Source organism: Suncus etruscus, chromosome 3, assembly GCF_024139225.1.
Source record: "Suncus etruscus isolate mSunEtr1 chromosome 3, mSunEtr1.pri.cur, whole genome shotgun sequence".
Classification (NCBI taxonomy): Eukaryota; Metazoa; Chordata; class Mammalia; order Eulipotyphla; family Soricidae; genus Suncus; species Suncus etruscus.
The window spans coordinates 39,304,544-39,331,536 of record NC_064850.1 but is presented as its reverse complement, the minus strand read 5'-3'; the positions used below and the strand labels follow the sequence as shown (position 1 = coordinate 39,331,536).

Below are 26,993 nucleotides of genomic sequence, written 5' to 3'. Positions count from 1 at the left end.
ACTCTTGATATGGAGTCAGGCGAAGAAGGACCAGGGATCTGGGTGAGGAGGGGAGGGAAGGGTGGGTATTAGTTTGTCAAGTGCCTTAGATAGAAGGGTTGGGGCTTCCAGGCATCCAAGATCAGCTCCACCCCCATCCTGGGCACATGCTGAGGTTCCCAAGATCATCTGAGACTTAATGACTGATTATAATTCAAAGGATCAGAAAACCAGCATGTGTCTTCTTCCAGGAAAGGAGGTTGGTGTGGGACCCAGGTTCCAGGGGCAGAGGGCATTTCCAGCCCAGCAGACAGGACCCACTGCATCATCCTATAAGGTCCAGAGCTGTTCCAGGGCTCAGTAATGGGGGCTCCGCCTTATCCCCTGGGTTAAACTCTTCGGGGCACTCAAAGTGGAGACCCAAGAATTGGGGAGGAATGATGAGCCGAATGAGAGGATCTAACTCCCATGCTCTTGTGTTTCTAAATATTCACAAGAGTGGGTGGTTTCAACAGGTTTTGGGGAGAGAGGGAGAGGGAGAGGGAGGGAAGGGGGAGAGAGGGAGAGAGAGAGAGAGAGAGAGAGAGAGAGAGAGAGAGAGAGAGAGAGAGAGAGAGAGAGAGAGAATTCAACATGACTGTCACATGTATTTCTGGCTTCCTCTAGGAAAGTCAAAAGATAATTTTTGTTGTTTCTGGTCACACCCAGCGGCGCTCAGGTTACTCCAGGTTCTCCGCTCAGAAATTGCTCCTGGCAGGCTTGGGGGAACATATGGGATGCTGGGATTCGAACTACCATCAGTCCTGAATCAGATGCGTGCAAGAAACGCCCCACCGATGTGCTATCTCTCCAGCCCCAAGAGATATTTACTTTTAAGGATTCAAAATAGGGACTGAAGCAATAATACGGCAGGTAGGCTGCCTTGTACACAGTTGACCTGGGTTCAAACCCTAGCAACCCATATGGATGCCATATTTCTGAGGATTTCTGAGCACAGAGTTAGGAGTGACCCTGAGCACCTTCTGGTATGGCCCTAAAAAATAAAAACCCAACAACAAAAGACTCACAATGGCACAGATGAGATGAAAAAACTCAGGGAGAGACAGAGAGGCCAGAAGCCAGCAAGTGCAGAGGCCAGGTTGAAAGCTAGGGGAGCTACACCTGATGAGAGGGGGTCTACCAGACCCCGCCCCCCTCACTGAGACAAAAAGTTCCATGTGGGGCTGAGAACCAGAGGGGGAATGTGTGTGTGTGTGTGTGTGTGTGTGTGTGTGAACCAGAGGGGGAATGTGTGTGTGTGTGTGTGTGAACCAGAGGGGGAGTGTGTGTGTGTGTGGGGGGCTGGGAACCAGAGGGGGGGAGTGTGTGTGTGTGTGTCCCCGGAATAGCCCTCACCCCACTTTCCACACTGACTCCTATAGATTCCTCTGGCGATATGAAGGGGCTGTGACAAGGGACAGCAGGTCTTAAAGCTTGAGATCTGGGTTCACAGGCTCTGGCCTAACACCCAGCACCTCAGAGGGAAACCCAGCAGATAAACAGTGCCTCCAAACACAAACACACTAATGTTCTCTCTCTCTCTCTCTCTCTCTCTCTCTCTCTCTCTCTCTCTCTCTCTCTCTCTCTCTCTCTCTCTCTCTCTCGCTCTCTCTCACACACACACACACACCTTTATACAGACTAATCTACATTCAGAAACAGATTTACACATGCACACACTTGTATATACACACTGATACTTATATACCCATAGTACACTCAGTCATATACACACATACTCATTTATATATTCAGACACATGAATATACACTCATACATTTATATAATCCACACATTAATATATTCTCATGTATATTCATAATCACACATATATTTATACAGTACATTTGCTCATATACATACACACATACATTCAGAAACACAAACACATTAACACAATCATATATTCACATTTGCTCACACATAGGCCCCAATCCTGTTGAGACTCTTGGACCTTACACACACACACCCCTCCAATCCACACACACACACACACACACACACACACACACACACACACACACACACACACACACACACACACCTCTCCAACCCCCCCACCTCCAATCCCCTCACCCAGCGCTTCCTTCATCAAATATTCAAATATGAACTGACCACTCTGTCTCCAGCTGAAAATTTCTGCACAGAAGAGATTTAAACAGAAAACTTGGGATGCCATGGCCAGCTGGTCTTTCCACAGAGGAAAAGACTGAGGGGCCTAAGAGATAGTCCTGGTGAGGTGCTTACTTTGCATGCTCAGTTAGCTCCCTAACACCTCATAGGGTCCCCTGAGCCCCACCAGGAGTGATTCCCATGCACTGAGTCAGGCATCAGCCCTGAACATACCAGATGTGGCCCCAAAACCAAACCAACAAACATCTCCAGGCAAAGATGAGAAAACTTCCCATGCTGGTGTGGTTCTGGGGAAACTGGGCTCCAGATGAGACTGAAAAGCTACAGCCAGGGCCCGGAGAGATAGCACAGAGATAGCACAGCGGCGTCTGCCTTGCAAGCAGCCGATCCAGGACCTAAGGTGGTTGGTTCGAATCCCAGTGTCCCATATGGTCCCCCGAGCCTGCCAGGAGCTATTTCTGAGCAGATAGCCAGGAGTAACTCCTGAGCACCGCCGGGTGTGACCCAAAAACAAAAAACAAAAAAAAAAAAAAAAAAGAAAAGCTACAGCCAGTCAGACCCACCTCCACAGGCCCGGGAGGGTGGGTCACCCCAATGCCTGGTTCATTCGTCTGTTCACACCCTCAGCATGGCACAAACTTGCCCGCCCACGAGCCTTGCCATGAATAACTCACACACTATTGCCCCTTGTTGGCATTTTATTTTAAAATGGAAAAAGAAGACACAGCCCAATGCACACACTTTGCCTGCCATTTTCCTATGCGTACTGGAGCACTGGAGAGTCAAGATCATCTTTGGGGTCCCTGGCACAGTCAGGAAAAGCAGGGCTTAGATGCCGAGACTGCCCCCATGAAGCAGGCCGAGGGCTAAGAGCAACAGTGGAAGACCCGTGTCGACAGCAGGGCCCAGCACGAATGGGGGGACTGCGGGCCATGGCTGTGCTGATGCTTCCACCAGTTACTTCAGCCCAAACTTCAGACCCCCAAGTCTCCAAGTCACCACACTGCTGTGTGTGATATGTGCGGGCCTGGGGACATCTCCTGGGGAACACCGACTTGGTAAGGCTTTTCTGGTTGTGAGTCTTGACACTGGGCCCAGAGGTATCCCCTATGGTCCCCCGGCGTTGCCTCACTTGGAGTCTTGGTCTTGCTTTTCATCTAACAGAGCAGACTGGATCCCCAGTTTCTTCAGCTCTTCCACCAGGTCCCCGTTCTGGTGCATTTGCAGGAGAATGTCGCAGCCCCCCACAAACTCGCCATTTAGGAACACCTGGGGGATGGTGGGCCAGTTGGAGTAGTCCTTGATGCCTGCAGGGAGACAAGAAGGAGGCGTCAATGTAGGGAGTGCATCCCCCTGGCTTTTCATTGCAGACCTGCTCCTCTCAGAGAAGCGGGGTCCCTCCTCGTATTTGTGGGGGGGTCTGGGAAGTGTGTCTGCTGCAAAGAAAGTCACAGGGAATCAGAGGGACTGCCAAGCAATTTTTTTGTTTGTTTTGGGGTCACACCCCACAGTGTTCAGGGTTTACTTCTGGCTCTGAGCTCAGGAATCACTCCTATGGGGCTTGAGGGACCATACAGGGTACTGGGGATGGAACCCAGGTTGGCCACAAGGAAGGCAAATGCCCTCTACACAGTTCTATTGTTACAGCCTCTTTCTCACAATCATTTTTTATTTTTACTTTTTTTGTTATTGTTGTTTGGGGCCATACCTGGTAACATTCAAGGGTTATTCCTGGCTCTGTGCTCAGAAATCGCTCCTGGCAAGCTCAGAGGACTGTGTGGGATGCTGGGGATTGAACCCAGGTCTGTCTATGGTCGGCCACATACAACACAAATGCCCTACCACTGTGCTATTGCTCAGGTTCTATCATTCTTTATTTTAAAAATAAATTCTTTAGGGAACGGAACAGTAGTGCAGCGGTAAGGCATGTCTTGCATGTGGCTGACCCAGGAAGGAACTTTGTTCAATCCCCAGCAGTCCATATGGTCCTCCAAACCGGGAACAATTTCTGAGTGCATAGCCAGGAGTGCCATTGGGTGTGGCCCAAAACCAAAAACAAAAAAACAAAAAAACAAAAAAAAAAACAGAAAACCCTTTAATTTGGGGACAGAGTGGTGGCACAGCAGTAGGGTGTTTGCCTTGCATGTGGCTGACCTAGACAGACCGCAGTTTGATCCCCAGTGTCCCATATGGTCACCCAAGCCAGGAACGATTTCTGAGCACATAGCCAGGAGGAACCCCTGAGCATCACAGGGTGTGCCCCTCAAAATTCTTTAATTGGATCACTGTGAGATACACAGCTATAAAGGTGTTCATAACTGAGTTTCAGTTATACAATGTCCAGCACCCTTCACCGGTGCACATTTCCCACTACTAATGTCCCCAGTTGCCCTCCTGTCCTCCCCCTGCTTGTCGCTATAACAGACATGTTTCTTCTCTCTCTCCCATCTACTTTTGTTTTTTAAATTTAGACACTATGGTTTGCAAACTGATACTAAAGGGGTATCATGCCTATCACTTTATCTCCCCGTTTCTGGGCCACACCTGGCAACGCTCAGAGGTTACTCTTGGCTGTGCTCAGGTATCACTCCTGGAGATGCTCAGGGAACCATATGGAATGCCAGGGATCAAGCTATAGTCAGCTGCATGCAAGGCAAATGTCGTCCCCATCCTCCCCATTCTTCTGTGACTGCCATGAGTGCCCCTGGATGAATCTTCCGCCCTCCACTTTGGCTCCAGCCTCAGCTCCCAGGTCAAGCCCTGAACCCAACCTCAGGAAACAGGGACGACCTATCTCGGATCCAAAAACAGTGGCAAACTGGACTAGCTCATGTGATATACCAAAAAGGGAACCTCCAAACCTCCACTGTCCTCAGGGACCCAGAGACCCTTTCCATGGCTGCATACGGGTGGCACTGACTCAGGCCTTGGGGTTGGAGGTTGGGGGGGGCCTCACCTGTGCTGAGATCAGGCACCATGAGGGATGAATGAGGCCCCACTCCTGCCTCATGCTCAAAACCCACCCCACCCCCACAAAGCACATCGGTGTGAGGGGCCTGACCATGCAGAAATGAGGCCTGGCGGGACCTCTAAGTGATTCTCTGTCACCCAGGAAGGTGGTTCTAAGCTCACGAAGCCTTTGTCAACACATTTGGTCAATAACACTAGATGGTTCTGTTAAAACCAAGGCATACAATAATCACTATATCTTATACTTTCTGTTTGTTTGTTTGGTGGTGGTGGTGGGGAGGTATGTGTTTTTTTTTTGTTTTTTTTTTGAGACCACAACCAGTAGTGCTCAGAGCTTACTCCTGGTCCTGAGCTCAGGGATCACTCCTGGCAGTGCTGGGATTGACCTCAGGCTGGCTCTGTTTAAGGACTATCAGGGGATAGAACCTGGGTTGGCGGCCTGCAAGGCAAATACCCCCCACCCCCACTGTACTAGTGCTCTGACCCACACTAGTTACTTTTATATTCACATAGTTGTTTGGTTTTTTTTTTAATGTTTCTCTTCTTTCCGCTACACCCGCTACACTCAATGTTTACTGCTGGCTCTGCACTCATGACACTCCTGATGGCTGTGGAGGGACCCTATGTGAGCTGAGGATCAAAATCACGTGAGAGGCATGCTAGATAAATGCCCTACACCCTGTGCTACCACTCCAGCCCCAATAGGCAGATATATATGTATATATATATATATATATATATATATATATATATATATATATATTTGTAAATATACATATACAATTTATATAGGGGCCAGAGAGGTGGGGCTAGAGGGAAGGTGTCTGCCTGTAAGCACTAGCCTAGAACAGACTGTGGTTAGATCCCCCCATCCCATAGAGTCCCCTGAAGCCAGGGGTGATTTCTGAGCACAGAGCCAGGAGTAATACCTGACCGTTAAACGGGTGTGGCCCTAAAAAACAAAAACAAAACAAAAAAGATATATACACAATGTATATATATTATAGATACACATATAAATTTTTATATATACAAATGTATATATTTTTAAGTGGCAAAAAACCAAACATACCAAACAAAATAACCCAAGCAGAAAAGTAAACATTATGCACATGGAACAAATCAGCCAAGGAATGATATTTTGTTTCTTAATATAAACAGACCTAAGGCAACACCCACATGAATTGACACCCTATTATTAATTTCCGGATGAAATGACAGCGGTGAGTCTTATCACACATACCAGTCCAAAGACACAAGGTGTTTTTCTCCAAAGCCACCACACCTAGGCCTAGGCCACAAACAGCAGCTTTCTTCCTGGTAGCGGGTGGGGAGCCTTAATCTCTCCTTTCCAGACGTCAGACTGAGGGGGGACAGGCCCAGGGGAATGCATGTAAGCCTTGCCTGTACCACACTATCAGCAGGGCCAAGGTGCACACACTCTACATGGATGAGGCTGTGGATCATCCCTGATGCCACCCCTCAACCCCCACCCCAAAACACAATTAACTGGAGTTTGTAGTGGGTTTCCGTAAAGAATGATTAATTGATTAATTCCATCCACCAATCCCCGTGGCTTCTCAGCCGGAAGTCTAAACCCAGGGTCATTCTGGGGAACCTGGTGCTGGAGAAACAAGTAGCTGTGCCCCAGAACCACTGGCAGAACCTTCCTGCAAGGCCAATATTGGGGCTATCCTCCCCCTCAAGTCCTTGCTTCTAGTCTTTCTTTTATTCTTCCTGTTTTTGGGTCATATACAGCACTCAGGGGTTACTCCTAGCTCTTGTGCTCAAAAGTCACTCTTGGCAGGTTCAGGGAATTACATGGGATGTTGGGGATTGAAACCAGTTCTGTCGTGGGTCGTCCAAGGCCCTACGGGTGTGCTATTATTCTGGCCCCTTCTTCCACTTTTCTAAGAGGAGCAGAGAAGCCTTGAAATGCAAAATTTGGAGATTCCAAGACAGTCAGAAACCCCCTTTCCACTTCTATGCAGGATGTGTGTGTGCCTCACTGCTGTCATGCCCTGGCTCTGCTTCCCACCAGTGATACCTTGGGTTCTGCCTATCTACTGCCAAGAATACCCGCTGCTTGGGGATCCGCCATCCAGTGTTTAAAAGCAATCCGCCATCCAGTGTTTAAAAGCAATCAAAAGTGAAAGATGAGGGCCAGAGAGATAGCATGGAAGTAGGGCATGCCTTGCATGCAGGAGAACAGTGGTTCTAATCCCGGCATCCCATATGGTCCTCCAAGCCTGCCACAGGAGCGATTTCTGAGCGTAGAGCCAGGAGGAACCCCTGTGCACTGCTGGATGTGATCCAAAAAAAAAAAAAAAAAAAAAAAAGTGAAAGATGAACTTATCTGAAAACCACACATTGGATCCCCAAGAGTCAAGTCTTATCTCTAGAACCGGGATTGGAATGAGACAAGGTCTGGGATGGGGCTCAGGCCTCACATGTGTCTAAGCCTGATGCAATCCACCCCTGACACCTCAGGCTTCAGGCCAAGCACTGAACCGCCAGCTGGATGAGTCAAGTATCATCGAGAGTGACTACAGGGCCTGGGAGCAATGCATGGGGGTACTCCCCAAGTACCATCTTTGCTGAATCACTTCTACGAATTGCCAGATTGATCTTTACCCTCAACAGCCAATAGGGGAAGCAGACACCCAACACCCAGGCCCTGTGGGAGGCAGGCCCACTCACCCCAAATGCCATGACCATGCAGCACATATCAGGCCCCAGGCATCCATCTCTCTCTCTCTCTCTCTCTCTCTCTCTCTCTCTCTCTCTCTCTCTCTCTCTCTCTCTCTCTCTCCTCTCTCTCTCTCTCTCTCTCTCTCTCTCTCTCTCTCTCTCTCTCTCTCTCTCTCTCTCTCTCTCTCTCTCGGTTTTCGGGCCACACCCAGTGACACTCAGGGGTTACTCCTGGGCTCAAAAGTTGCTCCTGGCTTGAGGGACCATATGGGACGCTGGGGATCGAACCACGGTCCGTCCTAGGCTAGCGCTGACAAGCAGACACCTTCTCTCTCTCTCTTTCTCTCTCTCTCCCTCTCTCTCTCTCTCTCCTCTCTCTCCTTTCTCTCTCTCTCTCCTCTCTCTCCTTTCTCTCTCTCCTTTCTCTCTCTCTCTCTCTCTCTCTCTCTCTCTCTCTCTCTCTCTCTCTCTCTCTCTCTCTCCCCCCCCTTCCTCCCTCCCCACAGTGGGAAGAACCTGGTCCCTTGAGCACCACCAGGAGTAGTGATCCTTGAGCGCAGAGTAACCCCTGAGCACTGCCACATGCGGTCCCGAAGAATTTTAAATTAAAATAAAAGAATCTCTACCAGGAACAAGTTGGTTTCCATTCCTGGCACCCCATATGGTTCCCTGAGACCCACCAGGAATGATTCCAGAGTGTAAAATCTGTCCTAAACACCTCCAGGTGCAGCCCAAAGAACAAAATTAAAAACATTTCAGAAATGGCTCACCTGCAGCCAAAGAAGATTTGAATAACACAGGCCCGAATGTCACAAGTGGAAAATGAACATAAATCCCAGAGGGGAATAAGGGGGTAGCTGGGAAGGAGCTCACAGAGCTGGTGGAGCATAGGCATTGCCATGTGTAGCACCCCAAGTCTGAACACCAGCACCCTATACCTTTTAATACCCTTGGTGGGTGTGGCCACAGGGGACCCTGAATCCCCAGGCTTGCTCACCAAAAGCAGCCTCTGGTGTTAAACACTGCTAAGAAGCCTCCATGGATCATTTCAATTTTTTCCCCCAAGTCACGTAAATCCATGGATTCAACTCTGTTTAAACACTGTTAATATGGATGCCAACAGGTATTACAAATATCCCTGAGAACTAGCGAGCAACTCAGGCTGAGGGCATAGCACAATGGAGAGGGCACTTGCTTTGCACACAGCCAAGACTCGATCACATAGGGTGATTACATAGCCCCTGAACACCAGGAATGATCCCTGAGAACAGAGTCAGGGGTAATCCCTGAGCACTAATGGGTGTGGCCCCAAAACAGGGAAAAAATCACTGGGCAACTAAATTCTAATAAGAGAATCACACCTAAGAAAGAACTTGAATGATAGATGTTTATGGTTTGACCTGGGGCCCAAAGTGCCTAGGGCAGAATTAGGGGAGCATCGGAGGACATGGGTAGAGGATTAGAAGACCAGATTTAGGAGATCATAGCACAAAAATTGCCTTTCTTGTTAGATTATACCTTGTTTTACCCAAACAGAGACCATCCCTGGTTTGTTTTTTTGGGGGGGGTCACACCCAGCAACACTCAGGGATTATTCCACGCTCAGAAATCACTCCTGGCAGGCTCAGGGGACCATATGGGATGCCAGGATTCGAACAAATGACCTTCTACATGAAAGGCAAATGCCTTACCTCCATGCTATCTCTCCGGCCCCCATCCCTGGTTTCTTTGTATCAAATTACAACTTGGTTTTACCACAAAACAGATTGTCTTACATATAAACCTGGGCAGGGTCAGCTCAAGATAGCCTGAGATATCTGTCCTTACTCTCCCACCTGGGGGTGTTTTGTACTCAATAAATACTACAGTCCTACCTCCATTGCAGGTAGAAGACTGCCAGACTACACGTGCTTCACCCTAGACCTCGTTTGGATTATTTCATGTGCGATCCTTATTCAGACTGGCTCACAGAGGGTTAAAAGTATGGCTCGCGGGATAATTTTTACACTTGACCAAAACTCCACCAAAAAATACTAACATCCTACAGTGTCAGGCGAGAGCAGAGAATATGTCCTAAAAAATTCCCTCCAGGGATTTCAAAAGGTGCTTTTCACAAAATGGCACAGTACTAGACATTCAAGCCCAGGCTTGGTTTGTACAAAAAACAGGATGACCGGAACAGTTTTTTTTTCCTTTAGTGGGCTTTGGAACTGGCAGACCCTCCAGAATCCCATTCTGGGGAAAACCCAAATGTGGGGCCAAGCTGGCTGGCTGAGCTGTTCCCAGGAGCGTGTCTCTACCTCAGTTTCTTCATCTGCAAACTGGGAACAAGTCACGGCCTCGAGATTAAATGAGGGATAGCGGCCCTGTGAATTCAATCAAGAGAACAGACCATACGTCTTTCTCTCCAAGTCTCTGGCATCCCCTCCCCCCAAAAAAAGAGAATCACTATGGGAAAGACAGCACCAAACACAGGAACAAAACAGAACACAGGAACAAAAAAGTGCATAGGCAGGAAACAGCACTGATCAGATTAGTGTTACCAAATTGGGTTGCCTTTTGGAAACCTACATACGAAAAACAAACAAACAAAAAACACCCTTCAATCTTTCCAAAAATATCTCTAAGGACCAAAATACCAGACTGATAAGACAGTGGATAGCACACTTGCCTTGCACATGACAGAACCAAGTTTACTCTCTGGCACCCCATAGGGTCCCCCAAGGTCATGCAGAAGTAGACTGAGCAGCACTGGAATCCCATAGGGTCCTCAAGCCTGCCAGGAATGATTTTTGAGCTTAGAGCCAGGAATAACCCCTGAGTGCTGCCAGGTGTGGCCCAAAAACAAAAAATAAGGTTTAGGTGAGGAAAGAAGCCAGAGGATTAGGGTCTCAAACTTGCGGCCCCCTGGGCCACAAATGGCCCTCAGTACAACATTTTGTGGCCCTGCCCTAGAGGAAATCTTTTTTTGTTTTGGTTTTTTTTTTTAGTTGTTTGGGTCACATCCCCCAATGTTCAAGGCTTACTACTGACTTTGCACTCAAGGATCACCCCGACTTTGCCTCCTGTGGCCCGAAGGTAAATTGAGTTTGAGACCCCTGACACAGCAGGTCACATATGCACTGATTTCCAAGCCAACCCAAGTTCTTTTTTTTTTCTTTGAGTGTTTGGACCACACAAACCTGGCAGTGCTCAGAAGTTACTCCTGGCTATGCACTCAGAAATTGCTCCTGGCAGACTCAGGTGACTTGGGTCAGCCACTTGCAAGGCAAAAGCCAAGTTCTTAATCTGAGTAGCTGTGGCCCATGTCTGTCACTGTCCATATGCTACGTTCATACAACCTCAGCAGCATTTCCTACACATTGGGGACGAGATTTTAGCAACACTGAGACCAAGCAGAACACTCCTGATATCTAGACTATTGAGTACGACTCCCACTGGTTCTTTGGGATTGCAGGAAAGCTCACTGTTACTCATTGGTTGGTTCAGCCCATTCCATACAGCCCCTGAAGACTTCATGACCACATTATGACAATTCTTGTTGCAAGGGACAAGTTCAGGGGCCTGGATTGACTGAAAGGACTGCTACTTTTCTGGTCTTAAGTCAAAGCCAACCCCTAGGTTGACTTAGTAAATAAAGTTTTATTGGAATTATAGCATTATAATTACATATATAATTATAATTATAGCATTCAGCTATAGTTTGTGCTAGTATGGAACAACCCTACACACTCTTGTCTCTCCTCCAAAATTTTAACTTTTGCCAATGTCATTAATTTGGGGGGGGCATACCCAACAGAGCTCAAGAGGTACTCCTGACTCAGCATGCAGTGTTCATTCTGGTGTTACTTGGGAGACCATACGGGATGCAGGAGATAGAACCCAGGTTGGCCTCATGCAAGGCAAACACCCTCTCCACCGTGCTATCACTCCAGTCCCAATGTCATCATTTTTTGCTACTGCCTCAAATTCCTGGTCCATAAAGGCTGAACATTCTGTTCAAAGTTTAACAAACACTGACCAAATCAGAAGGCAGCTCAACCAATAGACACAGTACAAGGAATCAAGGATTGGGGTCGGGCGGTGGCACTAGAGGTAAGGTGCCTGCCTTGCCTGTGCTAGCCTTGGACAGACCGTGATTCGATCCCCCGGCGTCCCATATGGTCCCCCAAACCAGGAGCAACTTCTGAGCGCATAGCCAGGAGTAACCCCTGAGTGTTACCGGGTGTGGCCCCAAAACAAACAAACAAACAAAAACAAAAAAAAGGAATCAAGGATCCAGAAAGAATTAGGAGTGATTGGGCTCTGAAGAGCAGGTGACAAGATAAAAGCAACAAAATTACCCAGTCATTGAGGCCAAGTTTGCTTTGCACAGGGGCTCCAACATTGGGACCTTGAAATGAGATGTGTGTCTTGCACTTAGAAGAATAGAGCCATAGACACAGGTAGCTCAGACAAAGGTCAGAAACATTTCAGGGGTTAATCCTGAGTTATCTGCAGACAGGCAACTTGAATTTTCTTGACATGTTCAGTGGTTTCTAACAAAAAAATCATGTTGTGCTGTGAAAATCCAGATTAGCAGGTTAATGGGGACCTGATCCCTGTGGGCTTTCATCAGAGTCAGCACAGGTGGCCATGTGACACTGACTATTCCTGGGGCAGATCTTTGTCACTTCCCAGTCCCTGGCCTCCATGGTGGGCTGGCTATGCCCTTTGTAAAACTCTGCCTGTCCTGGCACAAGGAAACAAAACATTCTGATGGACAGAAGCCTCTTCCTGGCACCAGAAGTTGCCCTGTGCTGGGAAGTGTCCAGAAAAAGCAAACACCAGCCGGTCTGCCGCATCTCTCTAAGTGCGGAGGGGCAGAGCACACAGAGGTGATTGAGCTTCCTGTTTCAAAGTCCTCCCTGGCACCGTTCCTGTCCACCTGCCTGCTCTGAAATCCATGGTCCACCCCCACAACCTGGCCAGAGAGGGCAGAAACTCTGCTCCCTATCTACAAGGTCCATTTTCCACCTCAAACACTGCTCTGATGGAGCACTCAACAATTCAAGGCTGCAACTCCTTTGGTACTTAAGAATAGAAGATGGGGAGCCAGGAGCCCCCACACACACAATTAACACCCCACCCTGAGTCTGCCTTCAGCCTGACAGCCCTGTTTCTGAGCATCCCTCTCTGGTTCTAGCCAACAGGGGGCCAGATCCCTCAAGTACAACTACTGCCTACTGAGAGAGAGGCCCACAACATGTCTTCCCACTGAAGATGGATAAGTCCTCAGGGAGGAGTGCTGTGCTGGGTTCTAGCTATTCCAGGCAGAATAGCTTGGGGTGGGGTAGCAGAGGAGATTTAAGGGCCTGCAGAGCCCCCTGCATAGAAAAGAACTCATGAGCCCAGCCTGGAAGTCAAAGGGGCCAGAGTGAAATGCCTGATAACCAGGCTGGTCTCTCGTGCCTCCCCTTAATTTCTGCCCATGCAGCACCCTGTGAGGACGAGATAAGGTGGAGAAACACTCTGAAATCCTCAAAGTGCTGGGAAGAGATAGACACCTTGCACTGGCTTTCCTAACTCTATCCCCTCCCCAAACCTGACCATGTGAGGTTTCCTTATCTCCCTCATTCATCCTCTTGGCTTAGCCAACTAGGAAAACCCACCCAAGGCCACCCAGCTGGCTGGGCACAGGGAGCTCTCGCCACCACAAATCTGAACGGGCTGCTAGCCTGGTGTTGTCCACATGCCAAGTCCTGGACTGGCCCTTGCAAATGGAGATATGAGTCCCACCTGTAGAATAATTAGAAATCCCGTGGACTTTCCCCAAACCTTGCTACTCTTAGAAGCCTCATTCTGCACCAGTAAAAGGGGGTCCTGGGCACTGAGACCTTTAACTGAAAAACAGGGTACATAAGTCAAACTCCAGAGGCTGGGGAACCAGAACCCACTTCTCTGCCAACCCAGCCAAGGAGCTTCAGGCCTGGTGCTCAGTTGAAGGGATTCCACTCAGAAGCCATGTGACCTTTCTATGGCCTGATAGAACCCCCTGTGCACCAGCCATGCCTTACCTGCCCTCTGATTTCCATACCCCCCAGTCTCACTTGCTGCTCCTTCCCTGAAGATCTGAAACCTCCAGAAAGCTTTATCTTCTCACAGGAACTCGAACTCAACTACAATCAGTCGAGAGCGTGTGGACTCATTCTGGACCGGGCCAGTGCGAAGCCTCCCTTACCCGGGACAAGAACGAGGTGGTCATTCCCTCCTCTGGAGGTCGGGCAGACAACCCTAAAAGCGCAGCCCTTCGCGGGGGGTCGACCTAGGGGCCCCCACTCCCCCAGAGGAGGCTCAAGCGATGTGCTGGGCGAATGAATGCACCCCCAAACACCTTTCAGATCAGGGTGGGTGAAGATGGGGGTCCTCTAGGACTTGCCTCAAGACCTCCAAGCCCAAGGTCAGTCGCTCAACGTGTCCCGCGGAGACACAGCAGCACCCCACCATGCCCCAACCCCCAGCCCACTAAGTCAGCCCAGCCTGACCTTGCCGGAGCTGGGGGTCGTCCAGCACGTTGTAGGCCGCGTAGTCGCGGACGCCGTGCAGCCGCAGGATCTGCACCACGGCGTTGCTGAAGCCGCACTGGGGCTGCTCCGGCGTTCCCTTGAGGAACACCACCACCTTGTCCCGCTTCACCATCGTGTCCAGCTGCTCCGCCAAGCCGCCCGGGCCCGAGCCCGAGTTGGAGCTCGAGTCCGAGCCCGCCGCCCGCACGCCCGGGCCCCACACGCTGCGGCTACCCGCACCGCGTCCCCAGCGGAGCAAAGCCGCCGCCGCGCGGCCCAGGGAGCCGCTCATTCCCCTAGCTTCGCTGGAGCCCTGCTGCACCGACCTCGGCCTGCAACCCGGTGCTAGTCGCCCGGCGGCCGCCCGCCCCCCGAGGGCTCCCATTGGGCCGACTCCAAAATCTCTTTTCTGTGATTGGAGCACGCCTGACTTCATTCTACCAATCAGCTTACTAGTCTCACCCCTCTAGAGCTTGGAGGCGGTGCTTAAACCGGGGCCTTATTGATGATTGGTCTAATAGACTATCCGTCAAAATCACGCCCCTTACTTGTCAAGGGACCGGAAGAGTCCGACCGGAAGTATGGGAAAGGCTCGGGGCGGGGTTTTGTTCATTCTGCGGAACAACTAAATGGGGTCACGTCCGGAGGCAGCTGCAGCTTCCGCTTCCGGTGTCAAAGGTCGCCGGGTCGCCAAGGCAATGGGACCCAGCTGGAAGGAGGCTCATCTGACTTGTCCAGCTCCTAGGAGACTCTCCAGGCTGCTAGAAGGCCGCCGGCGGTAGAGAAGCGGAGCTTCAAGGCGGGAGCGAGTACTGGGTCTGGGGTTCCCCTCTTCCCAGCTACGGCGGCCACGTTCCCAGGACCCCGCTGCTCACGTGGGCGCTGCGGCCAGCTGGACCCTGCCCGGTGTTTCCAGCTGCTCTTCGCTGCAAAATGATTTTTTTTATTTGGGGGGGGGTCACACTCGGCGGTGCTCAGGGGTTACTCCTGGCTCTACGCACAGAAATCACTCCTGGCAGGGTCGGGGGACCATATGGGATGCCGGGATTCGAACCACCGTCCTTCTGCATGCAAGGCAAACGCCTCACCTCCATGCTATCTCTCAGGCCCCCCAAATGCCTTTTTTTTGTCAGGAGTTTGCAAAGCGCTAACTTCGGGGTGATTCCCCCCTCCGGGGCTGTGGCCTTCTCCCAGACCTTTCAAACCACTTAAGCCTTTACCCCAATGAATGGGGGAACGGGGATGAAAACAGCCGGTTGGTTGCAGCAGCAGCTGCCGCAATGCCCTGCCCGGTGCCAGCGGTGGGCACCACGGGCACTACCCAGGTGGGCTCCACGGGCGGATGAGAAGCAGGTATACAATCTTTTGGGGACCCCGAGAGAGCGACCCGTTTTCCAGCTAGCTGGTGAGTGCTCCGCTGTGTGCCAGGCGGCACTCTGCAGGCTGGGAGCCCGTGCACGGGGTTGGTGGTACCTCGGGCACTCCAGCCTCGCAGAAAGAGCATCTTCTGGAGGAAGCTGAGGCATGCCTGCCCGAGGCCCCAGCCAGCCATGTGCAATGTTCCTCCCACAAGCTCATGAGCACTGTTGCCACGGCGATAGCGACTGGGCTGTGTCGTTTGTCTATCAGCAATAGTCAGAGAAAAGCTGCAGTCTGGATATTGTTCGGCAGATGGAGTGGTTTCTGTTGGGCACTAAAGTACTGCTACAAATTCCTTTTATTACTTTTTTAAATCGTAGCTAGAAGTGGTTGCGGTATTTACGCTATGGAGGTGCTTAAATGTATCTGCTTTGTGCAGGAATAGTCTAGGTTATCACTACGCACAAAACTAAACCTATTATGCTGGAGATGAGCTCAAATGTTCCTTTGTAGTAATTTCATTTTCAGCCATGTGACTCATGTTTTATAGTTTTTTCTGTGTGAGACCCAAATCAGCTTCTTAAAGAATACTTTGTTGTTTTGTTTTTACAGATTCATTGTTTCCAGGTAAATCAGAATGGCCAGAATGACTGGTGCAGCAAGTTGCAGACAATCTGTTATTTGCAAAATCACTTAACTTCTCTTGCTCTTCTATCATATTTATTTAGAAAATAAATACTTCTAGTTTGCTCTTGAAAATAGCTTACTATAAACTCTGATTCTGCTTTTGTGTTGATTGGAATGGTGGACTGATTTCGGTATTTTTGTGGGGCAAAAGTGGTAGTGGGCAGTGACTTAACCTCTAAGAGTGTATAAACTGTTTTTTTCTTTTGGGAGGGGGATGTTGGGCCCACCTCTCGGCGGCTCTCAGCTACTCCTGGCTCTGTACTCAAAAATTGCTCCTGGCAGCCTGGGGGTATTGAACCAGGGCCATCTGGGTTGGCAGCGTGCAAGACAAACGCTTCACTCAAGCCCCTAAACTGGCTTTTTAGTGAAATGTTTTGATGTGCTAGGAATACAGTTGCAAAAAAAAAAAAAAAAAATACTAGTTGCCAGTCAACTGGGCCAGAGGCATAGATAGTACAAGTGGGTAGGGTGCTTGCCTTGTGTGTGCACCTGACTGAGTTTTAATCCCCAGCACTGTCTATGGTTCTCTGAGGGCCACTGGGTGTGACCCAGAAACCAAGAAAATAAATAATACAGTTTTCAAAATATTTTTTCTAGAACTTCATCCTATACTAATTTTCTCCACAAATGGAAAGTTTCTTAAATACATATTGGCATATTCATGTTGAGGTTTCTCTCCTAAGATGATAAGAACATGAAAAACAGTGATGGGAACTCCATGTACACAGGCGTTTAGATTTTTGAACACAATTTTAGTGCCTTTCCAGTGCCTATTCAGGTGGGGGTGGGAAGCAGAAACCTTCAAAATCCTGAAGTTTGGGGACATAATGTAATTAAGCTGCAAACTAAAAAGTCATACAGTTGTAAACACACTGACTCAGACCTTCTGACACTTTGTCTTTCGCTGCTTATTTATACATTAAACTTAACTATATTTGGTCAGTCTTCCCCATTAACCACCAGCCCTGCCTCTTAGGTCTGTAAACATTTCTTCCCACATATCACCGAGCGCAGCATGAAGTATCTGGATTCTTGATTCAAAGACCTAACTTTTGGGAGATGCTCTGTGCCCTGGTGCCTCAACATCAGTCACAAGGGCAGTGCTACATTCTGTGTAGGGTGTGTTAAAGGAAATCCACTGTGTAGTACCCCACAGACTGCAATAGTGCTTTAGTGGTGGTGATTTATTGCCCTGTCATACTAGCTGTCTCTGCAGCCCTGGAATTAGTTGGGCTCTAGAGTACCCTAAGAACCAATCTTATGTGTGAATAACTGTGGCAGCACTCAACCTCACTAGAGTGAAAACTTTACTTATTTCTTTATGCTGAGGGATTGTTTTGCTTTGTTTTTGGGTCACATCCAGCAGTGCTCAGGGGTTACTCCTGAGTCTGCACTCAGATCATTCCTGGTGATGCTGGGGGTGAGGGGGGTCGTATCATGCAGTGCTCAGGGGTTACTCCTGAGTCTGCACTCAGATCATTCCTGGTGATGCTGGGGGTGAGGGGGGTCGTATCATGGGAGGTCGGGGATTGAACCCAGGTCGGTCATGTGCAAGATAAATGCCCTACCCTCTGTGCTATCACTCTAGCCCAGAAAATATATTTGCTTGGTTTGGGTTGGGGACTTCACCTGGCCATACTCTGGGCTTTACTCCTAACTGCACTCTACTGAGACTTGGGGTAACGTATGGGACTGTGGGGAGTGAGCCTTGGTTAGCCATGAGCAGTGCAAGAGCTTTACTTTAGATTGTCACTCTGGCCTCATGTGCTGAGAAATTTGAAAACACCTCTGCATCTATGGATATAGCATCAAAACTTGGTGCTAACTTGAGCTTGCCATCGCAAGTACTGTTTACTGAATCAGCCTCTCTACCATACAAACTGTGCTGGTCCTATGGGTGTGCAGTCTAGGGGCATGTTTTAATTCTCTATATGGAGACTGGCAAATCCCAGTGACAGATTAGAACCCCAACATGTTTCTGAGAGCCCAGCTCCTCAGCAGAAGGAAGATGCTTAGATAGCTGTGTTCTGCGGAAATGAGCCTAAATCTTACCTCCCAAGAAGTTGTCATGATAAAGTATGCTGAAGCTTGATGGCCGCTGATGGTAAGAATGAAGAAACGGGGCCCGGAGATATAGAACAGCGGTGTTTGCCTTGCAAGCATCCGATCCAGGACCTAAGGTGGTTGGTTCGAATCCCAGTGTCCCATATGGTCCCCCATGCCTGCCAGGAGCTATTTCTGAGCAGACAGCCAGGAGTAACCCCTGAGCACCGCCGGGTGTGGCCCAAAAAACAAAAAAAAAGAATGAAGAAATGAGGGGCTGGAGAGATAGCATGGAGGTAGGGTGTTTGCCTTGCATGCAGAAGGACGGTGGTTCGAATCCCGGCATCCCATATGGTCCCTGGAACCTCCCAGGAGTAACCCAAGTGCTGCCGGATGTGACACCCCCCCCCCCAAAAATGAAGAAACGAGATTAACTTTTCCTCAGCACCCTAATGAAAGGTTTGAGTATTTTGTATCATGCCTCTTTAAGCAGTTTCTTTCACTCCAACTGATGCATATTTCAGTGGCTTTTAGAAGGTGCTTAGAACACACTGGAAAAGGCTCAAGGGGACTCGTGTGTGTCCATCTGATGCCTATCACAGATGTCTGCTTTGTACTCTGGCCAGCCATCACTGACTTCATTGTTTTCTTGCCAGTGTTTGCTCAGATGTATCGCCAAGGATGAGTCAGAATTTCATCTCCTTCAACCTTGGAGCTGGCTTAACTCCAGGCCTTCTTTGCTTCCTATAGCTGGTGCCCTTCAAAGACAGGCTTGGACCCCATTGAGATCGCCAACTGTAGCAAGGCAGACTCATGCCCTTCTAATGGAACCCCTGAAAGGATGCCCCCTGTAGGCCCGGGCACCTCCCTCTCCTGCTGGGGAGAGGGAGATGAGCACCTGTTAGAGCAAACACCTGGTATATCACAACAGAGACCTATGCTTTTCCCAGTCATGTAGGTAGACCTGTCATGCTGCTCATACACCTGACCAGTCAGTACCTTCCTTCTCTTTTTTGGGTTTTTTTTTTGTTTGTTTGTTTGTTTGTTTTTTGTTTTTGATTTTTGAGCCACACCCAGTAACGCTCAGGGGTTACTCCTGGCTATGCACTCAGAAATAGCTCCTGGCATGGGGGATTGAACAGCAGTCTATCCTAGGTTAGTGTGTGCGAGGCAGATGCCCTACTGTTTGCGCCACCACTCTGGCCCTTACGTTCTCTTTATTCAAGCTTCCCACACAGGTAAATCCTATTAGCTGTGTTTAAATACTCTTCCCCAGATAATAGAAGGAGTTGGATAATCAGAAGAATTGATTATCACTCACTGCAGTGCACCCGAAGGTCTTGATCCTTCACTTTCTACCCCATCCTAAGCCAACCTGAGCCTTGTTGAACTTGTTCAGGATCAGACAGTGGCTTTATCTTTTACTGTTTCCCTTGCTTAAGTCTGGGAGACTCAGACTCCATCTGGAGGAGCTGAGAACATTGACGGCCCTTGCCCTTTGCAGAAAAAAGTAAGAATTCTTTCCCGAGGCTGGAGAGATAGCATGGAGGTAGAGCATTTGCCTTGCATGCAGAAAGATGGTGGTTCGAATTCCGGCATCCCATATGGTTTTCCGAGCCTGCCAGGAATGATTTCTGGGTGTAGAGCCAGGAGTAACCCTGAGAGCTGCTGGGTGTGACCCAAAAACCAAAAAAAAAAAAAAAATTATTTCCTGCTTTGAGGCTGGAGAGAGACCCCCAGAGGGCCAGCACACACTTTCATGCTGAAAGTTTCCATCCTAGTCCATGGTCCCTGAACATTGTGAGGTAGGCCTCCTTCCTCCCAAAAGAAAAAATAAAAAGAATTTCCTGTTCTTAAGACCAGGAGAAAAGTCTCATTTGTTCATTTTAAGCTTTATTTTTTTTTATTTATTTTTATGGGGTTGGTAGGTTACTTTGGGGATTTTTTTGTTTGTTTGTTTTGGGCTTATTGTGGTTTAGAAAAATATTTTAGTGGGGGAGGGGGCATACTGGCTGTAACCAAGGCTTAAGGTTTTAGTGCTGGTCTGTGCTCAGGGACATTCTTGATGGTGCTTGGGGACATGTGCTGTGGATCAACCTGAGTTTGCTGTTTGCAAGGGAAGTGCTGTGCTATCTGTCCAGGCCCCAATTTTAAACTTTATACTGTGTCAAAGTATAATGCAAAAATGTAGTTGACTTCAGGCTGGAGAGATAGCATGGAGGTAAGACGTTTGCCTTGCATGCAGAAGGACGGTGGTTTGAATCCCGGCACTCCATATGGTCCCCTGAGCCTGCCAGGAGCAATTTCTGAGCATAAAGCCAAGATTAACCCCTGAGTGCTGCCGGGTCTGAGCCAAAAACCAAAAAAAAAAAAAAAAAATGTAGTTGACTTAACATTTAATGAAACCATTTTAATATAGGATTATATTATAAACCAGACACTCTATTAAAGAAATAAAAAAGTACTGAATAGTACAGGGGTTCAGACGCATTCCTTTTGCACAAGGCTGACTGAGTTTTTATTCCTGGCACCCCATATGGTCTCCCAAGCCCCACTAGGAGTGATCCTTGAACACAGAATTAGAACTAAGTCTTGAGCACTTCCAAATAGGGCTCAATCTTCCCTGTTCCAAAACACGCACGTGTTTTATTTTAAAAAGAAAGTAAAGGGGCTGGAGCAATAGTACAGCAGGGGTGGCACTTTCTTTGCACTCAGCAGACCTGGGTTCGATATTCAGCATCACATATGGTCTCCTGAGCCCCACCAGAAGTAATTATTGAATGCAGAGCCAGGAAAAAAATCAAAAGCTATCTGATCAAGAAGCAGGATTTTGGTTTCAGCCTGTTCATCTGCCAGCCTAGAGGAGCAGTACCACATGTTCTACCAACACATACTGCTCCTGGGCCTAGGAAGGTGCTGTTGGCACTTTCTTCACCATCAGAGGGTGTCTGCCAAGCATAACCTCTCACAGAAGGGGATTTTGGTTTATGTTCAGAAATAACACTTAGGGCCAGGGGAGGAGCAATAGCACAGTGGTTCACCAAGGTTAAATGGGTACCATCCCATATGGTCCCCTAAACCTGCCAGGAGTGACCTCTGAGCCAGGGAATAGCCCCTGAGCACCGCCAGGTGTGACTCAAAAACCGCCAGGGGGCAGTAGTCTAATTGCCTCATGGAGCTTAATGCTGGTGACTATTGCTGTATATACCTAGACAGCATTAACAGGTTTACCCAGTTCAAGGAAGACTCAGTTCTCCTCCTAGGTCGGTTCTTATAGCAAGGCAAACTTAAGAAGTTTTCTAATATAGCCCCCAGACTAGAAAGACCCTTTTTAAAAGCACAGGGGCCAGATCAATACGTGTGGCTTATCTGAGTTTGATGCCGCATATCCTATATGGTCCCCTAAGCACCACCAAATGTGGCCCAAAAAACAAACAAGCAAACAAAAATACACGTCAGGGCTGCTGGCCACTCTCCTCCCATGTTAGCAGAATAAACAGTCACCGGTGCTTCCAGGACTTATTTGCACCCGTCCTGGGAAACTGAGAAATACCAAGTATAACCGGGTGTTTGGAGTTGAATGGCACTGCTAGAAAGATGGGTTTTTCTACATCCATGAGCCAGCATTGGGTTCAAAACTGTTGGGCCCAGTGGAACCTGGGAAAGTGGCACCCTGGGTGCTTGACCTACCAGCCCTTGGCACCACCTGTCTGACCAGCAGCTTCTCACCCCCAAGGGTTTGTGTGTTTGTGACTGTTTGCCCCATTTGTTGCAGCACTCAGGTGGCGCCATGCATGTGTTCCACACATGATGCTGAGTGAAAGGCTTAGACTGTGGGAACCTTCTGTGGGCTTCCACAAGTCATGTCCACTGAGTAGGAGATAAAGTCACCTTCTGGGCCAGAGTGATAGTAGATAGTAGAGTGGGTAACACATTTGCCTTGCATGTAGCTGACCCAGGTTCAATCTTCATCCCATATAGTCCACTGAGCCTACCAGAGTGATCCCTGAACACAGAGCCAGGAGTGATTCTTCAGCACAGCCAGGAGTGAGCCCTGAGTATCACCAGAATGGCCCACAAACAAAGACTTTCCCTCTCCCAGAACCCTGAAGTCCCAGTCCAGGGATGGAGGCCAGCAGGTCACCCAATACTGCAGTGGGAGCAGCACAGCTCTGCAGGCAATGACCCATCCCAGCTTTGGTGCCCAGGGAAACTGGGATGAGGGTGGTGGTGGTGAGATGGTAACATTGACCTTCAAAAACTTCTTAGGGTCCAGATAGCAGTGTCTGAGGGTCCCTGGGCCTGCAGAAAATAGTGTTGGGGAAGTGGGTTTAACAGCATTAGGAGGACTAGGGAGAAGGGGGTTCAGGCTGATGGCTGATAGGGTGGAGATAAAGAGGGGAAAGAGACTGCAGGCATGTGGCATGATGACTTGGGGGTGTCCTGACTTTCAGGAACAGTGCAGGAGCCTAAACTGGCAGGTTGGTCAGAAGTAGGAAGGTGAGCCACCTGGCTCCCTCTGGGATCTAATGAAAAAGGAGACTTTGTGGGGGCAAAACCACAAAGAACCCTGACTCATTGAGTGGCTCAGCCAGGTAGTGCAGGAGCTTGGAAAGGGCTTAGACTCCCTGAAGGTCTCTAGAACGTGAATGGCCAGTGAACCTGGTATCTTTGTTTTAGACCAGTCCTCATCTGTGAACTGGAGGGATGGGGTCAATTTCACCAAAAAGGGGAACCAGCCGTCACTACCAAAGTGTGAGCTGGTCCCAACCAGTCTTAGCTGACCCCATCAGGGCTGCAGACTACCCAGCCCTGCTTCTGGGTGTTGGGTGACCCCAGAAACTGTGATCAACCAGGAGCTACATTTAGTGGTTCAGGCATGTCTTCTCTGCTTCCCTCTCTACCAGCATAGAAGAAGCAGGAGGAGGAAAGGGTGTGTGTGTGTGTGTGTGTGTGTGTGTGTGTGTGTGTGTGTGTGTGTGTGTGTTTGGGGGCCCATGCTCAGTGGTTATTTCTGACTCTGCTTAGAAATTACTCCTTCAAGCTCGAGGGACTATATGGGATTCAGGGGATCGAACCTGAGTCAACTGCATGCAAGGCAAATGCCCTCCCTACTGTGCTATCACTCTGGCCCACCAGGAGGAAAGTTCCTGAAAGACTCCAGGATACAGAGACAGCAGGGCAGGGACTGTGCCTTCATGATGGTGGAGGCCAGGTGCTGAAATTTGGAGAGTAAGTGACCAGCCTCTGCCCAGGTGGCATCTTGGGCACCAAAGATTGTCACCAAGGGCTTCAGGTTTCCTAGGAACAAAGGGACTATTTGATACAAGCAACTTGAGTAAAGTGGTCTGCTGAACAAGTATGAACCCCAAGAAGCAGAGTCCCCATTTGCATGGAGGATGCTTGGGGGAGTTTTGGGGGTGGCACATATCTTTATGCATATAAAGATATGCACATATCTTTATCCTTTGCTCAAGGTCCAAGTACCCCCTGCTCCCTAGAGTCTTCTAGGCAGGGCCTTTGTCCTCCCTGGGGTTCCTGGGCACACAGCCTGTCACATACAGTGCCGCCAGCCTTATCAAAGAACTGAATGGCCCAGGAGGAAAGGGCACCTTCCAGATTGCAGAAACATTCCTCCGGGAAGCACCGACAGGGAACACCTTCTCTCCTTCCAGACTTTCTCTGGTTGGAGCAGGACTCACAGAGGCCCCAGCTCCCAGAAAAGCCCACCCCCTGGCAAAGGTGTTCAAGTCTGGGACATGTTCTTACCCTCCTTCTCCTCCCGTGGCCCTATGCCACAGCTCCTGAGGGGATGAAGGACAAGAACCAGCCCGTTGCCTGGAAGCAGAGCTGGGCCCCCGGGGAAGGGCTGTGTTGGCCAGGCTCAGGCCCCTCCTGCTGTTCCCTCTGCCCATCCACCTGGTTAGCAGACAGACTCCCAGATTTGTGGACAGACCAGCCAGCCAGCACCTTCCAGTGCTGCCGGGTCAGTGCAAACACTGGCTGGAACTGTGCATGGTTTTCTCATCTGTACCCGAAGCTCCAACGTGCTTAGCAACTATAGGAAACAGCTGGGGCAGAATGTGCTTTTCCTGGTAGAGAGCGATTCAGAGAACACAAAACCACACTGATTCCTCGAAGCGGGTGCCAACAGCCTGTGTGCTGCACATGGTTGTGGGGATGGAATCTGGCAGTTCTGCCTGATGCAAACCTGGGGGTGGGGTGGGGGAATTTGCTCAGCTGGAGGGTTTAACTTGTAGCACAGCCACACCTAATGCATGTAACATGCACATGGATAGAAATACAGATTGTCCATGGGACTAAGCTTAGTGTTATTCTTTAGTTGTGTGTGTGTTCATGGGCCATGTCCAGCGGTACTCAGGGCTTACTCTTGGCTCTGCACTCAGGATTCACTCCTGGCAGGACTCGGGACCATAGGAGATGGTTTGGGGGCACACCCTGTGGCATTCAGAGGTTACTTGTGGTTACTGGTTACTCCTGAATACTTCTGAGCTCCTGCTCAGAAATCGCTCCTGGATTAGAGGACCATATGGGACGCCAGGAGGAATCAAACTGCGGTACGTCCTAGGTTAGCACGTGCAAAGCAAATGCTGAACCGCTTGTGCCACCACCGTGGCCCAAATACCAGGAATTGAAACGTGGTCAGCCACATCTGAGGCAAGCACCTTAGTCTCTGTCCTATCACACTGGCCCCATATTCTTTGCATTTTTTTTTCTCAATAGCCTTGATCCATATAAAATTTATCACACTCAAAAAAAAAAATTTTCTGCCGGGCGGTGGCGCTAAAGGTAAGGTGCCTGCCTTGCCTGCGCTAGCCTTGGACGGACCGCAGTTCGATCCCCCGGTGTCCCATATGGTCCCCCAAGCCAGGAGCAACTTCTGAGCGCATAGCCAGGAGTAACCCCTGAGCGTTACCGGGTGTGGCCCAAAAACCAAAATAAATAAATAAATAAATAAAATTTATCACACTCATTCAAGAAGCCAGAGCTTAACTTTATTTTTTTTTCAATTTAGGATGTGTTTCTTTTTTCTATTCTTGGTGGTGGTGGTAGGGAGCAGTTTCAACTACTGGTACTCAGGAGCTACTCTTGGAACAGTGTTCAGAGTTTGCACCTGGCAATGCCTGTAGTAGGTTTGTGTGGAGCAAGGATGGAACGGAGGTCTTCTGCATGATAAACACAACCCTCTGAACATCTCCACAGTCCACAGTCTCACATTCCAGGCTCAGTGTAGCTCTGTGTAAAAATATAACCTATGAAAAAAATATAACCTGAAATTGTAATCAGAAAAAAGTCCTCCACTCTTGCTACCTGGATGGACAATGGCAAAAATCATTTGAACCACAGACCAGGGCCAGAGTGCCTGGCAGTGTCCCCTGGGTCAGAGACAGCTATTTGCTTGTGATTACCACTTTTTTCCTTCATCGGGAGCATTAAATAATAATAGTGCCGGGGGGGGGGGGGGCGGTGGAGGGCAGAGCAATAGCACAGAAGGAAGGGTATTTGCCTTGCATGCAATCAATCTGGGTTTGGTCTCTGACATCCCATATGGTCTCCCAAGCCTGCCAAGAGTGATTTCTGAGCATAGAGTCAGGAGTAACACCTGAACACTGCTGGGTGTGGCCCCAAAACCTAGATAGATATAGATATGTAGTAATATATATATAGATATGTAGTAATATATATATTTGTGTGTATATATATATATATATATGTAATAATGGTGCCCTGAAGGGTAGATATGAGTGAGGCTGGGTGAGCTAATCAGTAAGCAAAGGCTGAGAACAGTGGAGCGCAGAGAAAGCCTGGAGTAAACACTCACTCGCACTCTTCATCGCTGTCAGAACACCAGAACACCTTGCCCATTTTCCCATTCTGTGGGTCAAGATTGGAATGCAGGGTATGTGACCTGGGTTCGGGCATTCCACCTTCACTGTGTTCCCTGGTGTCCATTCTTTGGACCTCCGTTCCATCCTTGCTCCATTGCCCAGAACACCTTCCCTGCACTCCCAGCTGGGCTTTCCTCTTCTGCTTCTGAATGATACGGAGTCAGCTGCCTATGTACCAGCATTTTGTGGGAACGGTCCTGTGGTTACTTCCATCTTGCTGCTTTCAGGCCTGAGCTATTTTCCCAAGAGCTGAGCAGTGTCCTCGGGGCAGACCCAGGCTGTTGACTCAGGTTGAAGCTCTGGACCTTGTGGTCCAGCCCTGGACAGTCAGCTCAGGGCACATTGCCAGAAAGTGGCCATGGGCCTGTGGCAGGCCGGAAAAATAGTTGGCACAGGGGACTGGAGCTGTGGGAGGGTGCAGATGCATGCTGAGTCAGAAGCCCATTCCCAAGGCACAGCCAGAGGTCTGAGTGATAGCACAGTTGGGAAGGTGCTTGTCATTAATGCTTCTGCCCTGGGTTCGATCGCTGGTATCTTGCATGGTTCCCTGAACACTGCCAGGAGTGATTCCTGAGTGCAGAGCCAGGAGGAACTTCTAAGTATTGCTGGGCATGACCCAGAAAAATGGGAGGGAAAA

At 49.2% G+C, this 26,993-nt stretch overlaps 1 protein-coding gene and 1 non-coding gene across 2 annotated transcripts; one reads left to right on the top strand and one right to left on the bottom strand.

Annotated features, from left to right (window-relative positions):
* Nucleotides 1-2,831: 2,831 nt before the first annotated feature.
* Nucleotides 2,832-14,687, bottom strand: GLRX5 (glutaredoxin 5). The gene is made up of 2 exons (XM_049769904.1): nucleotides 14,337-14,687; nucleotides 2,832-3,458 (listed from the first exon to the last, which is right to left on the bottom strand). Exons 1-2 carry the CDS (start codon nucleotides 14,647-14,649, stop codon nucleotides 3,280-3,282), a joined length of 492 nt encoding a protein of 163 aa, XP_049625861.1. The 5' UTR covers nucleotides 14,650-14,687; the 3' UTR covers nucleotides 2,832-3,279.
* A 1,103-nt stretch (nucleotides 14,688-15,790) lies between these two features.
* LOC126004992 (small Cajal body-specific RNA 13) lies at nucleotides 15,791-16,069 on the top strand. Its single transcript, XR_007494180.1, has one exon. It is a non-coding gene; the product is annotated as a small Cajal body-specific RNA 13 (non-coding RNA).
* Nucleotides 16,070-26,993: the final 10,924 nt, after the last annotated feature.